Source organism: Capsicum annuum, chromosome 8 (genome assembly GCF_002878395.1).
Source record: "Capsicum annuum cultivar UCD-10X-F1 chromosome 8, UCD10Xv1.1, whole genome shotgun sequence".
Taxonomy (NCBI): domain Eukaryota; kingdom Viridiplantae; phylum Streptophyta; class Magnoliopsida; order Solanales; family Solanaceae; genus Capsicum; species Capsicum annuum.
The window spans coordinates 156,335,215-156,349,591 of record NC_061118.1 but is presented as its reverse complement, the minus strand read 5'-3'; the positions used below and the strand labels follow the sequence as shown (position 1 = coordinate 156,349,591).

Below are 14,377 nucleotides of genomic sequence, written 5' to 3'. Positions count from 1 at the left end.
GAATAACTCTAAAGTTTTTGTCTCCACACCCCTTTTGTAACCCACATTGTCTCGGATGATATGTTAGGAAAATACTCCACTAAAATTGTTTCAAGTATTTAGACGCATGCTGCATGTCAAGCAATGTTTGTATTAGAGCCGAACTAAGCTCACTCCTTTTGCTTTAAATCAATACATCTCTACTTTACCAAAAAAAGAAAAAGAAGATATGTATGTTATTTTTTAATATTTAAAAATATGACAAACTCATTTTTCCTTTAAATGTATAAATAGTAAATTTTAATTTAAACCTTGTGGCTAATAAAAATCATGAGGGAATTAAACCGATAATAATGTACTCCTATTTATCATTGCTTCACCTTTGACTGTCTCACTCTCCCTCCCTCGCATTTACCAACCCAATAAAAACTTGTGAACAAAATGAACTAAACAAAATTACACATATTATAATTATAATTAATCAAATAAATACTCCCCCCACAAAAAAAGCAAAATAAAACTCTCTCTCTCTCTTTCCCTTTCTCTCTCTCAATCAATATCAGGTTCTTCTTTCCTCTCTCTTATTTTTAGTTTCTCTCTCATGGTGATTCTATCATCTCCGCCATATTTTTTATCGGAAAGCCGCCGCTGATCGGTGTCTTCTCCATCTCCTCAACATTTTTATATCTTTGGTATAGTTTTTATTTATTTTTTGTTATTTATTTTATTTTTTTTGGAAAGTTTAGCTGTGTTATTGTTAGTGGTAGATCCGTGTTGTATGTGTTTATATAAATTCGTATGGATCGGGTTATTTATGGATCCGTTTAGATCTTTTTGTTAATTTTGGTAATTCTTTTTAGTCGATTTATTTATTAGTCGTGTAATTTGATTGTATAATTTATTTATTAATATTTACCTTTTTTGGAACCTTGTTTTGGAATTGGTATTGTTTTAATTTCTGTGATTTTCTTCTTATCTGTTTTTTTTTCTTTAATTTCTGTTAATACCTGAAAAATATTTGTACTGTTTCCTCTTCCCTCGATTTTCTCAAATCTATGTTTTTAAAAAAAATAAAAAATTCTATGCAGATGCTTAGGAATATACACACACACACACACACACACACACACACACACACACACACACACACATATATATATATATAATTGTTTGATTTTGACCAGGTGCGTAATTTCCAATCGGAGTTATTTCTTGTGTTGCGCCATTGATATTGAGCTGAATTCTTTGGTTAAATGCTGTTGAAACTATTTTTTTTTGTCTCATGAAATTTGATTTAATCTTATGGTGGTATTTCAATTTTTTTTTTCTGTTGTGTGACGTGCTATGTGTATGAAAAACGTAGGGAAGCTTGTTCTGAAGCTTGAATTGTAATATTCTGTACTTTTCGTTTGAATAATTGGGAATAAGGAAGGAAATGGGACGAGATAATTTACAATTAGCTTAAATACAAAGCTATATTATTTGGAATAGTTCTATCTGGGCGATCAGCTTAATTTTTTAAAAATAAATTTCCTTGACAATCAATTGGAAACACGTGGAGTCTTTAGGTCTTTATTGTATTTGAGCACATAATTTCAATTGGTTAGAAATTTTAATGTTGTTTCATTGTAGAGTCATTGCGAGTAAAAGATACATGGATGTCAGTCAGTTCCAACGTTTGATTGGAGTATTTTCGATGCGTTATGACATGATGTGTGATAAAGCGAAAGACTTTGTAGGATAATATCATGTTTATAAGTTTGATATTCCCTTTTTTATGGTTTATTGTCATGTTGTGTCAGGTGAATGACCTTTTGAGGTGATAACTAGTAAGCAAGGCTTTTATCTTGGAAATGGCTTCCGTGGGCTTAGCACCTACGTCGGGTTTGAAAGAATCCAGTGGCCATAATGCTGGGGTAGATAGGTTGCCTGAGGAGATGAATGACATGAGAATCAGGGATGATAAGGTCTGCATATTGAAGAGCATAGGCTTTTTGATTTTTGCCTTTGTATAATTGGATCCTCTTTCCTTTTTGTGGTGATTTCATTCTCCTTTTCCAACTTTGTTCATCAGATTTAGAGTGTTTATTTGTAGGAAATGGAAGCAGCAATTGTTGACGGTAATGGGACTGAGACAGGCCACATAATAGTGACAACTATTGGCGGTAGAAATGGCCAGCCAAAGCAGGTAATATGCCATGCCTCTCACTTTAATTTTTATTCCTTTTGTTGTTCTGTGGAGAAGTTTGGTGGTTCCGGCGTTTGCTCTTCTTGTATTGATGGGTAGACACATATTCTTATTATTGGCAAAGCTGTTAGTTGCATACTTTCACTTGGTCTTTACTAGTTGCTTTTCTTATTCTTGGCATTTTGTATGGTGGGATTCATTGTAGACTATTAGTTACATGGCTGAACGTGTTGTTGGACAAGGATCATTCGGAGTGGTGTTTCAGGTATTATTTTATTATCTTCATTTCAAGGGCCATTGTTCATGTATGCCCATCAATATACTCTTCCTACACCCAGAGAGAGTTATATAATGTGCATAATCGTGTGATTTCTGATTTGTGGTTGCTCAGGCAAAATGCTTAGAGACTGGCGAAACTGTTGCTATAAAGAAGGTTCTTCAAGATAAGAGATATAAGAACCGTGAGTTGCAGACCATGCGTCTTCTCGACCACCCTAATGTTGTGTCTCTGAAACACTGCTTCTTTTCCACAACTGATAAGGATGAACTATATCTTAACTTGGTTCTTGAGTATGTACCTGAAACTGTTCACCGTGTTATTAAACACTACAATAAGCTAAACCAAAGGATGCCGTTGATACTTGTGAAGCTTTATACATATCAGGTAGAATGCTCTTTTTTCAAGTAAGTTTTCATATATGTAGCTCCTTGTTAAGAGCTCTCAATATATGAGACCTCTGCAATTCTGTTGTACAAGAGATTCTTTTTCCTTCGTTTTCATATATGAGATGTTGGACAATAGATTGTTGCCAAAATTGTTCAAATATCTAGTTCTTTTGTTTGCCTTGAGGATAGGCTTAACTGGAAAGTCCATCCGTCTGTGTTTTTTTAGTGAGAAACTAGTTTCGCCTCAATTACCTCATTGCTAATGTTCCTGAAAGCTAATTAGTTTCTTGAGGTTGTTGTACTATCTAACATGTCTGATGTACGCGACGCTGTTTCTGTCTGCCAGATTTTCAGGGCTTTGTCTTACATACACCGAACTATTGGAGTGTGTCACAGGGACATCAAACCTCAGAATCTTTTGGTATACTTATCTATCGAATCGACTTTGCTGATTATTTCCTTTTAGTTTTTGGTTAAAAAAATATGTTGCTGCTGGTGACTCTTGGGCTGCAATTCCGTTATTAGATATTAGTGTTTATATTTGCTTCAAATGTATGGAAAAAATGTGTTATATATATGTTTTTAAGTTTGTCAATGATTTGGTGTACGGAGAAGAATAATGCAATTTGGTTGATTGCTTCAAAGAAAATTTCTTCCCTCATGTGCTCATTACTCTTCTTATAATCTTTGTCAATAATCATGCATTTGGCTACTTGATCTGCTGATCTACTCAGAAATAGAAGGATGTAACTAGATCAATCTATTGTATGTAATGAGAGAGGAATGTAACTTTTCACCCACCACGATCTCATTTTTATACTTTTTTTTGTCAGTGGATGATGTGTGGTGATAATATGTTTTGCGGTGCTGATTTAAGCTTTCATCATGTTTTGGGTTGACATCTTTTCTTTCAATTCGGTTATGGATTCTATTACAAAGATAGTTATATGAGAGTCTGACATTGGCATGTTTGGTGAACTTGCTATGGCCTTAACCCAGACAGGCAATTTATTTTGCTTTGCTCATGTATAATGCATAACACAAATTAATCAACCTGCTAGCAATTTCCTTTGTAATATCTCTTTATCAGCTCCTGAAGGGACTGGAACCTAAAGAATATTGGAAAGTAACAATGAAAGAGGAAGTACTTGAGGCGACCCAAAATATAACAGAACTGATGCGTCTGCAATTTTGTTGTCACACAGTGACGCAAGTTTTCTTTGCTATTTGAAAGAAAAGAGTTCTATTTATTTTTCTTGATTTGTGGCTTATGACTGTTGAACTTGTTAGCAAATGCTATTAAGAACTATTTGTTCTTGTGCATTTTGATTTCACATTTCTCTCTGGATACTGAGAAGCAATGGCATGCTCCTTTTTTTGGCAGGTGAACCCACATACACACCAGGTTAAATTATGCGATTTTGGGAGTGCTAAAGTTCTGGTGTGTATACAATTTTTCTTTGCCTCTTGTCCATTCAAACATGCTAGTCTATGTCATGCGCTTTCTGACTGGATAATCTGCTCTTCTGTTTGACAGGTGAAAGGAGAACCAAATATTTCTTACATCTGCTCTAGGTATTATAGAGCACCTGAGCTCATATTTGGTGCAACAGAATACACTACTGCTATAGACGTTTGGTCTGCTGGCTGTGTCCTAGCTGAGCTACTTCTTGGTCAGGTAGGTTGTTACTTTCACCTAATTTTAGCTTTTTTTGTGGACAATATTCCATATTACATTGTTCTACATTGAAACTTTTCTGTATCTCATTGTTTTCTTTCTTCCATTTTCAGCCTTTGTTTCCAGGTGAAAGTGGAGTTGATCAGCTTGTTGAGATCATTAAGGTAATCTCATGTAAAGATTTCTTAGCAAAAGATCCTGTCAAAGTGTAATAGGGGAAATAGAAGTAATTAAGAACTAAAGTCAACGTACCTACAGATTAACTTGGCTTTCAGCTTGAATATTGCTTCTCAGCTATTCTGACCAAGTTTTGATATTAAGTGAAGAGCACCTCTTTCAAACTGCCATTTCAATCAAGCTTATGATTTTTATGATTTGTGAATGACCTAAGATATGGTGGGACGGGCTTTTCTGACCAATTATAGTTTAGATGAGGCATCCCACCAAAACTTTGGAGTCTGGTTCTGGAAGTAGGAGGTTCTAACCTGAATAATGTGTAAATGCCCAGCGACTTTGCCCTCAACTCTCTGGCCCATGAGCTTTTTTTTGAATGTTTAGGAATTAGTACTGTGGCGCAATGTGTTTTCTGCTGGTGTGACAGTTTCAGCTTTGGAATTCTGTAATTAAGACGAGCTCACTCTTTTGACAAAGAATGAGAAGTAGAAGTATAGTTTTCGTAACAAGACAGCTTTCTTTGTTATTATCATCTCAATTATCGTCGTCGATAAATATGGATAAGAAGAAGATACACAACCTTTTGCATGGCCCTGCTACTTAATTTATTGTCAGTCTGGCGTATGTTGACTTTTCTTTGCCCAAACTATATCTCCTACTATATTTTGCAGGTTTTGGGCACTCCCACTAGGGAAGAAATTAAATGCATGAATCCCAACTATAATGAGTTTAAATTTCCTCAAATTAAAGCTCATCCATGGCACAAGGTACTTGAAATACAAATTATCATAACCAATCCTTTCATAGAACTGGCAGGTATACATTTCTAATGTTTGATTTATAGATATTTCATAAGCGCATGCCTCCAGAAGCTGTTGATCTGGTCTCAAGACTGCTGCAGTACTCCCCTAACTTGCGCTGTGCTGCTGTAAGTATCCAAATTTGTTTGAGCTAATCTCTTGTGCCTATGCATACTTACAGAATATGCGCGGGTCATATTTCTGTATCTCTGCTCAGGGTTGACATATTGTGATGTTCTTTTAAAAGATTGGACTCGGACCATTATTTTGTCAAAAGAGTACCTAAGTTGTAGGTCAACATATTATGCCATTCTTTCTTCTTTTTATCTTAGCCTTCACTGAATTTCTTAAAGAGCAATGCTATGGTTACTCCTAGCAAATATCTTTTTGAGATTTCTGGTTCAAAATACTTCCATCCAAAGATTTGAAGTAGATGATGCAATGCGTTGGTTGAAGGCCTGTATGGTTACAGGATACTCCCATTCTTGGGCTATATGAAAGTATCTTGACTACCTGTTTTCTTAATCCTGCTATTGTGTTTGCTTTATTACTTAACATTAGATACATCACTTACAGAGTATGTGGTGTGTACATGTTTTGAGTATTAAGCGGTTTATTTTCAGGCATCATGATCATTTCCCCCTTACTCATTTTGTTACTTGTTCCTAGTCTAAATGTGTATGATAGCATAACTGGCCTTGCTTAGTTCTCTCATTGAAACTTTATATGTTGTTGAAGCTATAGATTTCATGATTAGAGGATTACTGTACCCAGTGTTTGTCTGTTAAATCTTTAATTTAGTCTCATACTGTATAAATGATTTTAGAGGTTCTTATTTTCTTAAAAATATTCATCTTGGTTCTGGTGATCATATTGTAGTTTATTTTGTCAATTGTATGAGTATTTATGTCTAGTTCTAAATTGTGATAGGCGTATTGATTTTGTATGCAGTTGGATGCTTTGGTTCACCCCTTTTTTGATGAGCTTCGTGATCCCAATACACGCCTGCCGAATGGGCGCTTTCTTCCTCCCTTATTTAACTTTAAGGCTCACGGTATGTTGTTGAAAAGGCTTCTTTCAAATTAGCTCCATTCCATAAATTGCACCTAAACCTATTCAATCTTGGCTTGCTTGTCACCAGAGTTGAAGAATGTGCATGCAGAGATATTATTGAAGTTGGTTCCAGAGCACGCCCGAAAACAATGCCCTTCCCTTGGGTTATGAGTTTCTGCCTCGTGATAGAAATAATTTAAGAGTACCCGTTGAAGCTGTGTTTCTTCTCTGTATCAATTTGTTCCTTCTTTCCCTGATCACCATGTATCTGTTGTCCTTTGTATTATTATAATATCTTGTTTTGTAAAAGCAGATGTAGGAAATCGATCTTTAACAAATACCCAGTCTTCAACCTGTGTTCCTTTTATCCTGTTCCGATATGTCCTATGCTTGTAACATTATGTGGTGAAGAATTTAACAATTTGAGTGAACTTTTATTATTATGGAATTTCAATGTAGTGGTAGGGTGGTGGTTGATATGGCTGTTTCTCGCTTGTGATATTCGCATATTTGGACTCATGAGACACTTGGTATTTAGATGATTACTGTCCTTAAAGTCAATTTTCCATACCGCCTGCTGTCAGTTGACTTTGATGCATAGACAATGTAGGACTTATTTTCTACTTGTAGTGTACTTTAATCTGTTAGAGCATGTAGTTGCTGCATTTATCAAGTTACAGTTCATCTCTCTAGTCGGTTACATATGCTGCAGGTTGTCTTGTCAAAAATCATGCATTGTCGATGCGTAGACTTTATGCTCCATCACTAACAAGATTACTGTAAAATGGTGGAAGTAATGAGAGTGGTGAAAATTGAAGATATGTCTAGTCACCAAGGAGCAAAAAAAAATACTAAAAAAAAGGAATAAGTTGATGGCTCTTGTCGTCGCTAGTGTTTTCTTTACTTGTAGGATACGTGGTTTATTGGTTCCATCACAAAATGACTTCCAAATCCTAGTTAACTAGTAGAATATAATTATATACATTAGATCTTGCATTATATACATGTTTCCACACATAAATATAATTAACAAAGAAGTTGTATGGACAACGTGGCGCCTCATTCTAATGAAGAGTCAAATTCCCCTCTTTTTTCCCTCAAAAAAGAAAAAAGGAATTCGGCTTTTTTTTTTATGGTACTCCCATATGATAAGAAACCAAACCGGAGCCTAAACGTATAAAGCCCTTAAGCAGTAGGAAAAAAAAGAAAAAAAGAAATGCCTTTGGGAAAATACTATTGCGATTACTGCGATAAGGAATTCCAGGATACAGCAGCGGCTCGTAGGCGACATCTTGAAGGTGTTCAACATAAGAGAGCCAAAGCTCTTTGGTACGACTCCTTACGCAGTAAGTTTCTGTCTTCGTAATTTCCAAGTTTTACTTGTGCAAGTTTTGTTAAAGACTTCTTCTGTGGTAAACAGATCCTCAGTTATTTAACGATCCGGATTCGTTTGGTAAAGGAGTCTGCCATCACTTTGTTCGAACGGTACTTACTGCTCTTTATTCTTTGTTTTACTACGCAATATTTTGAGATACGGACGGAGAAGGAATGCAGTTGATAAATGAGTCAGATTGTTGCATTTCATCAATCCTAAACTTGTTGGATGTCGGTTTTATGAATCATTCTTTTATTTAGATGATTCATCGTAGTTGAGTCCTCATGCTGTAGTTAACGTATTGCAATCCTCCTCCTCCTTAATGTGAGAATTGGACTCCCTATATTCTAGAGTTCAATTGATTCATTTCATTGAAGGGGAGCCTTGGAGTAATTGGTAAACTTGCTGCCATGTGACCAGGAGGTCACGGGTTGAACCTTGGAAATAACCTCGGGCAGAAATGCAAGGTAAGACTGTGTGCAATACATCCTTGTGTTGGGGCCCTTCCTCGGACCCTACGCATAGCGGGAGCTTTAGTGCACTGGGCTGCCCTTTTTAATTGGTTCATTTCATAATTGCTACTATTTAAACAAAAGAAAGAAAGAAAGAAGAGAGCTTATTACATTTTGAGATAGCTTGAAACAGAATTGAAGGTTTTCCAGGCCTTCTTCTCAAAATATGTACTCCTAAGATTGTGCAAAACCTATCAGTATTTTCAGAATACAGTTAAGTTGTGACGGGAGCTTTAGCTTCTTAAACAGTCTATTTGGTTTTAAACGCGATCTATTTTAATTGATTAACTTTAAACTACGTGAGACTTTATTTTATTTTTTGCTGAAAATAGGAGAAGGGGTCGAAACTGCACACTTCTGTGTTCAGAGAATTGTCCGAATGAGTAGTTAGCGTTTGAGTATTGTACTCTACAACATAAGCATCTTTGGTAACTGTAGAAGGTCAAGTAACACGGTAATTAGGTTTCCCAAAAATGCGTTGATGGTATAATTGTGTCTCCCAATTCATGAGTGAGAGCAAGTTTCATATTCTGCCCACTTAGCTTGACATCATTATGGTTGAAAAAAATAAGAAGTAATATGCTGATAAACATCACTGATAATATCTTTATTCACAAAGTTATGGACATAAGGGCATAAGTGAATGTTACTCTACTTCATCCTCCGGATTTATTGCACAAGAACAGATGACACTGCTTATATTATTGAATTTAATGTGACACGTTATTTACATGTTGAAGGAATCACAATAACGTATAGGGGATGGTAAAGTTTACACTCCAAAGAATTCTGTGTTTGATACCCTTTATTGGATAATATTGTTGATCATATTTTTTACATGCATCATAGGGGTATTGCCAGTATGGGGACTCCTGCAAATATTATCATCCCAAGCAAAACTCTCAAACTGTGAACCAAACTGGAATTCCTCCAGGTATCTTTCTTGCAAGTTTCGTGTATACTGATATTCAATATCTTACTGTTAATCAACTGATGTCTCAAGTTTAGAACTATATCAAGTATCATACTAACTATTTAAACTTATTGGCCACAATAAGTATTTTTATTTTTTATTTTGAGACACACTTACTTGCACTGAGGTATATCAGGAACAACCTCTTTACCTCACACAAGGTGGGGGTAATGTCTGCATCTAATCTACCTTTCCCAGACTCTACTCGTGGGGTCACGCTGGGTATGTTGCTGTTGTATTTTGTGAGACATTCTTGTGTTTCTCTGGGAAAACTAGTTTGCTGGAAGATGAGTAGCGTTGCACAGAGAAATTACTTGTATTTTTTTTCTCAGAGGGATTGGATTGACTTACAGACTGCTCGCCATTTGGTGAATCACAAAGTGGAACTATTACAAAGCAAGTTGTGAATACCTTTAAACAAGTGAAATAACAAGGTTACATCTTTGGGGATACTAAATATCCACCTTCTAGGATATTTTGTACCCTAGACCAATTGGGGCATCAACCTGGACGAAGCAACTTTTCACTGTCACTGTTTTGTACTTATCAATGACCAGCTTTATTCATAATGAGCTCCATATTAACTTAATTCTGGGCTTGTCACCTGAAAGTGTATGCTCTGCAAGTTTAACGGTCTCTTTTTCCCCTTGAATAATGGAAGTGCTTTTCACTAAGCAATCTCGGTTCATTTAACAATTGATGATGTCAAGAAATCTGAAGGGTCCATCTGAGAAAGTTTGTCCATTAAGTGTGGGTTCAAACTACAGATATGTGGATCAATATATCCTGAAACACTAATGGTTTCGGGGTTTTATTTCTGAAAAAGAATTGGAAAACTGATATAATGCTGTCAATGTCAAAATTTCTGTTATTTGTTGTTTTCTGAAATGCTTGTCCCTGTCACTCTTCCAAAGGATGTACTATTTTTCATCAGAACCTTATAATACTCTCAAAGAGACATCCTAGGGAAATAATCCAACTTTGGGAAATCAGAGCACTAAGAAGATCTGGGAATCAAACATTTGAATTTCTTAGAATTGGCAATGTGCAGAAGTCACTCTTGCAAATAGTATTCTGTGCATTTTTTTGATTGTTAATAGCATTATCTGCGTTTTGTCGGGGGACTTATCTTGTTATGTTGCAATTTCTTTATTCAAGATTTCAAAATGATGTACCAATTTTTTGAAATTCTTATTGTCTTGTAGTTTTGAGTTTTCATTTCTTGTAGTTATTAAAGGAGATTGAGTGACCTGTATTTGGTTTTTCAGTTGTGGAGTATTTATTCTTGATATGGATATAAACTTGAATCAGGACTATACTTGATTGAAAAATCATCCTATGAATTTGATAGCTATGGGAAGAACACAGTGCATGCAATTTTTGATTTCCTTTTCTTTATCCGATTCTCAGGGGAAAATAGTAGAGAGGGTTTTCATTCAAGTAGTCAACCTCCTTTTGGTTCGGCCTCTTTTCCAGGCAAGTATTGATTTTGCATCTATTCTCTTTCTGTATGAACATTAATATCCTGCCCATTTATGACTTAACATCTTTCATTTAAAATGCCTTGTCTTGTGACTTTTCCAATTTCTCAATTCATCTGCTGATGCTCTTGATGGATTTTTTGTTTATTCTTTTTGAGTTTAATTGTGATGCTTTTGGTTGTAGCAGGTGATATATTCAGAGAAAAGGCCGGAGCATCGCTGGGCAATCTGCCTCCCTCTCTAAGGCCTCCGCCAGAGGGTGGTTATCCACCTCTCCCGTTTGTTGACTGGGGATAGGTCTGCCACCTCATTTACTACTATTATTTTCAGATATACTTTAGAGTAGGTTGATTGAACATATAGACTATGGAGGAACCAGATGACTGCAATTTCAGTTGAATGGTGTGCAGTTTGAAACGGGGGATTTTATTGACTGTATTATTATTCTTATATAGAGCTTAGTTGGACATGTATACTGTAAATACAATTACATTGAAAAATCTATCATTTCAAAGAGGCGATCTACCATGGTCTGAGACACTTCTGGATCAATTCTAAAGCTTCTGTGTGAGATATGTAACCAATATCATGTAATGACCTTTTCACGTCTTTCACCAGAGTACATCACTATTCTACACATGGTATGTTGACTGTGCTTCATTGTTACAGATAAGAGAAAAGCTAGAGTGAAGAAAAACAAAGACAGAGCCAAAAAGGTAGAAGTATGTTGGTGTTTATCCTTCCATGACTCAGAGCTGCAACTTTTTTCCAGTATGTCCCACACATGGAGCTATTTGGGAGGCATGGGCACTGGGTCTGATCCACATCCAGTTATGTCTAAGGGAAAGAACTGATTGAGGTCATTGTATGCATCACATATACTGGGTTGTTAGATAGCACAACTACTAATCCAAATGCTTGACACCCAATATGAAGTTATTATAGAAACCAGAAACGCAGCAAGCATTGGTAGTAAAATGACCCTCTTCTCAAAATATGTTATCGACAATGTGAACCCAAGTTTAGCAACTCTCTTGCTGAACCGGTTCCTATACCTTCCATGCCATTTCCTATTAATACTAGTTTCACTTGGAAAAAAACTTGGTTTATGGGGATGCTTGCCTCATGGTATAGTAGCTAGCATAAGTGGGTAGGTAAACAACGTGCTTGTTGACATGAGATGGTTTATTATACACATTACCAACTTATCTTGTTTATTTTCTGTGTGGGATGACATTTATCCTCCTTTGCCAGTCAATGGTGTTGATGGTATTTCCTTTTAATGCGTAATAATGTATTCTAATTTCTACGCTGGTATTCAACTGGAAATTTGAGAAAATACCGTGTGTAAAGTACTTATAATTAAATTATAACAATAACCATTTTCTGATAATATCCTATAGTGGTAACTAACCTGTTGGAGAAGGTTAAACTACACTGATGATGTAAAAAATATATATGGTTCAGTCAAAATAATTTAAATCCTTGATATTATGATGAAAGTTAATTTACAGTCGCTCGTTTTGTTTTTGAGATAATTACTGGAAGTATGAAAGATATGTGAAATCTGAAGGCAGGGGTAACCATTGAATTCTCATACATCCTTGCAAATAATAATTATTTCCGACTTCATTTGATAACAAAAGAATCACTTAATTATTTTCATGTCACTTATAAAATCAACTAGTTTACATAATAAAAAACTATCCATTTTAATCGGTAAATTGACCCACTCCCCTTGTCAATTAAGGACTATTCCCCATTTAGTTCAAGCACTTGAGTGGTTTTGTGTGGGGGTGGGGTGGGGGTAGGGGTGTTAACCAATTGTGTCCTAATTCGCTTGAAAGTGAACCTTACATTAATTTAGAATGTACTTGAATTAAGCCTAATCTTAATTTGCATAAATGTAGGTGTTATTTTACACTAATGGAGTCATTGTATGTCCACTTTGTTTTGATTACAAACTTTTATCATGCAACAATATCTTATCCCAATTGTTTCCATAAAGAATTTGCATTATCTCCTCCACTCCAACCAATTAAAGCTCCCCATTTTATAGTACTAGTACACCAGAACTGCAAGTATGTATAAGCATAAGGTAATGTCAGTCGCAAAATTCCAAAACAATATGTATCAAAGCATGCTTCTGTAATATACTATTTGTTTCTTGTAAGCATTCAACTATGCTTGCCTTTTTGACTTTGTAAAGCCAATTTTTACATAATGGGAATTAACAATGAAGCAAAGAGTGGTCCTATGGCTATAAGGGGTTTTTATCCACTCCTAGTGGAACTAAATTTTTGTTAGTTACCCGAAATTCCTGGTCCTAAATGAATGAAGACAACTAAAAGATTTTCTTTGGGATTTTTACACTAGAAGTCGTATGCAATGTACAATTAATATAACAATTATTGTATGATTTTTGTGTATTTACTATATACTATAGACAACTATACAATCATCATATACTTGTAATACACTATAAGACGGCACCATGCTTAACACATGCAGGTCGGATATGAAGTGGTGTTTCCGGTGGTAGATGAGTGAGTAAGAGCAGAGGCGGACCTACCTTGGTGTATGTGCACCCGCTAGCCTCGAGAAAAACTCTATATATATAGTTTGTATATTTGTATATATATCAGGGTGTTATGTTAAATATATGTTGTACACCCTAAAAACAATTGACTTGATTGGCAAGATGGTTAAGCATGCCAATTAAAGTTTTTTTTATTGCGTGATAACTGAGTTCGAAGCCCAACAACAACATTTTTTTATTGCTTCTTTTTCCAAATACACTATATGTTTGTTGTTTTCTGTTTGGAATTTTAAGTGCAAACACACATACATACATATATATATACATACATACATACATATATATATATATATATATCAATTGATTAAAAAAAAATTCCTACTTAGTAATCATTAATTTTACACTTTTTCTTTTTTCTTTTGTGTATTGTGAACATTGTTAATGTATTTTTCATTTTATTTCAAAATACAAGCTCCCCTCCAACTTCAAAATGTAGATATTCTCCCCATCTTGTACTGTAAATATTTATTTCTTTTATCTTTTAATCATTGACTTATTTTTTATTTAAAAAATTAGTAATTTAAAGTTTGAGATAGGCTTAAACCAAACGTTTTTCGTACAACCATCTAGCAAACAAATCTCTCGAATTTCATATTTTTCAAAAACTTTTTATTATTATTTAAAATATAAAAGTGCATTGAATTCAAGTATGATGGATAACACACTTTTTTCATATTAAATCTAATTAATGATATTCAATAATATTAAAAGTTTGCTTATAAAATACTATAATTAATAAGTTTTCAAAGAACTGCATGTCGAACTTTGACACTATTAATTACTATGTTAAATATAAAGGTGCACCCGTCAAGTTCAAATCCTGGGTTCGCCTCTGAGTAAGAGTAACACGTAATAACCTTTCCTTGGGACGGAAAGACGGCAACTGAAAATGACCGCTA

General features: G+C 35.0%; 2 protein-coding genes across 5 annotated transcripts; both read left to right on the top strand.

Annotated features, from left to right (window-relative positions):
• Nucleotides 1-377: 377 nt before the first annotated feature.
• LOC107871178 (shaggy-related protein kinase NtK-1) lies at nt 378-7,015 on the top strand. 3 transcript variants are annotated; one of them, XM_016718014.2, is made up of 13 exons: nt 378-671; nt 1,782-1,946; nt 2,075-2,167; nt 2,373-2,432; nt 2,559-2,831; nt 3,180-3,254; nt 4,218-4,274; nt 4,371-4,511; nt 4,625-4,675; nt 5,357-5,452; nt 5,530-5,613; nt 6,437-6,539; nt 6,627-7,015. In XM_016718014.2, the coding sequence occupies exons 2-13, from the start codon at nt 1,833-1,835 to the stop codon at nt 6,707-6,709; spliced, it is 1,230 nt and encodes a 409-aa protein (XP_016573500.2). In that variant the 5' UTR covers nt 378-671; nt 1,782-1,832; the 3' UTR covers nt 6,710-7,015. The 3 variants fall into 3 exon arrangements, with proteins under 3 accessions (XP_016573500.2, XP_047250733.1, XP_047250734.1); XM_047394777.1 differs by having other exon boundaries at nt 408-542; XM_047394778.1 differs by having other exon boundaries at nt 437-671; nt 5,542-5,613.
• A 540-nt stretch (nt 7,016-7,555) lies between these two features.
• On the top strand, nt 7,556-12,096 carry LOC107871180 (zinc finger CCCH domain-containing protein 3). Of its 2 annotated transcripts, none has more exons than XM_016718016.2 (6): nt 7,556-7,884; nt 7,959-8,023; nt 9,275-9,359; nt 10,809-10,874; nt 11,067-11,176; nt 11,549-12,096. In XM_016718016.2, the coding sequence occupies exons 1-5, from the start codon at nt 7,755-7,757 to the stop codon at nt 11,174-11,176; spliced, it is 456 nt and encodes a 151-aa protein (XP_016573502.1). In that variant the 5' UTR covers nt 7,556-7,754; the 3' UTR covers nt 11,549-12,096. The 2 variants fall into 2 exon arrangements, 1 of the variants encoding a protein (XP_016573502.1); XR_007043627.1 differs by having other exon boundaries at nt 7,590-7,884; nt 11,067-11,469.
• Nucleotides 12,097-14,377: the final 2,281 nt, after the last annotated feature.

Coding starts and splice junctions, on each gene's coding strand:
- LOC107871178 (XM_016718014.2), top strand. CDS start 1,833: ATGGCTTCCGTGGGCTTAGCACCTACGTCGGGTTTGAAAGAATCCAGT. Junction 3,255..4,217: donor TCAAACCTCAGAATCTTTTG/GTATACTTATCT, acceptor TTTTTTTGGCAG/GTGAACCCACATACACACCA. Junction 5,614..6,436: donor CTAACTTGCGCTGTGCTGCT/GTAAGTATCCAA, acceptor TTTTGTATGCAG/TTGGATGCTTTGGTTCACCC.
- LOC107871180 (XM_016718016.2), top strand. CDS start 7,755: ATGCCTTTGGGAAAATACTATTGCGATTACTGCGATAAGGAATTCCAG. Junction 9,360..10,808: donor CCAAACTGGAATTCCTCCAG/GTATCTTTCTTG, acceptor TCCGATTCTCAG/GGGAAAATAGTAGAGAGGGT. Junction 10,875..11,066: donor TGGTTCGGCCTCTTTTCCAG/GCAAGTATTGAT, acceptor TGGTTGTAGCAG/GTGATATATTCAGAGAAAAG.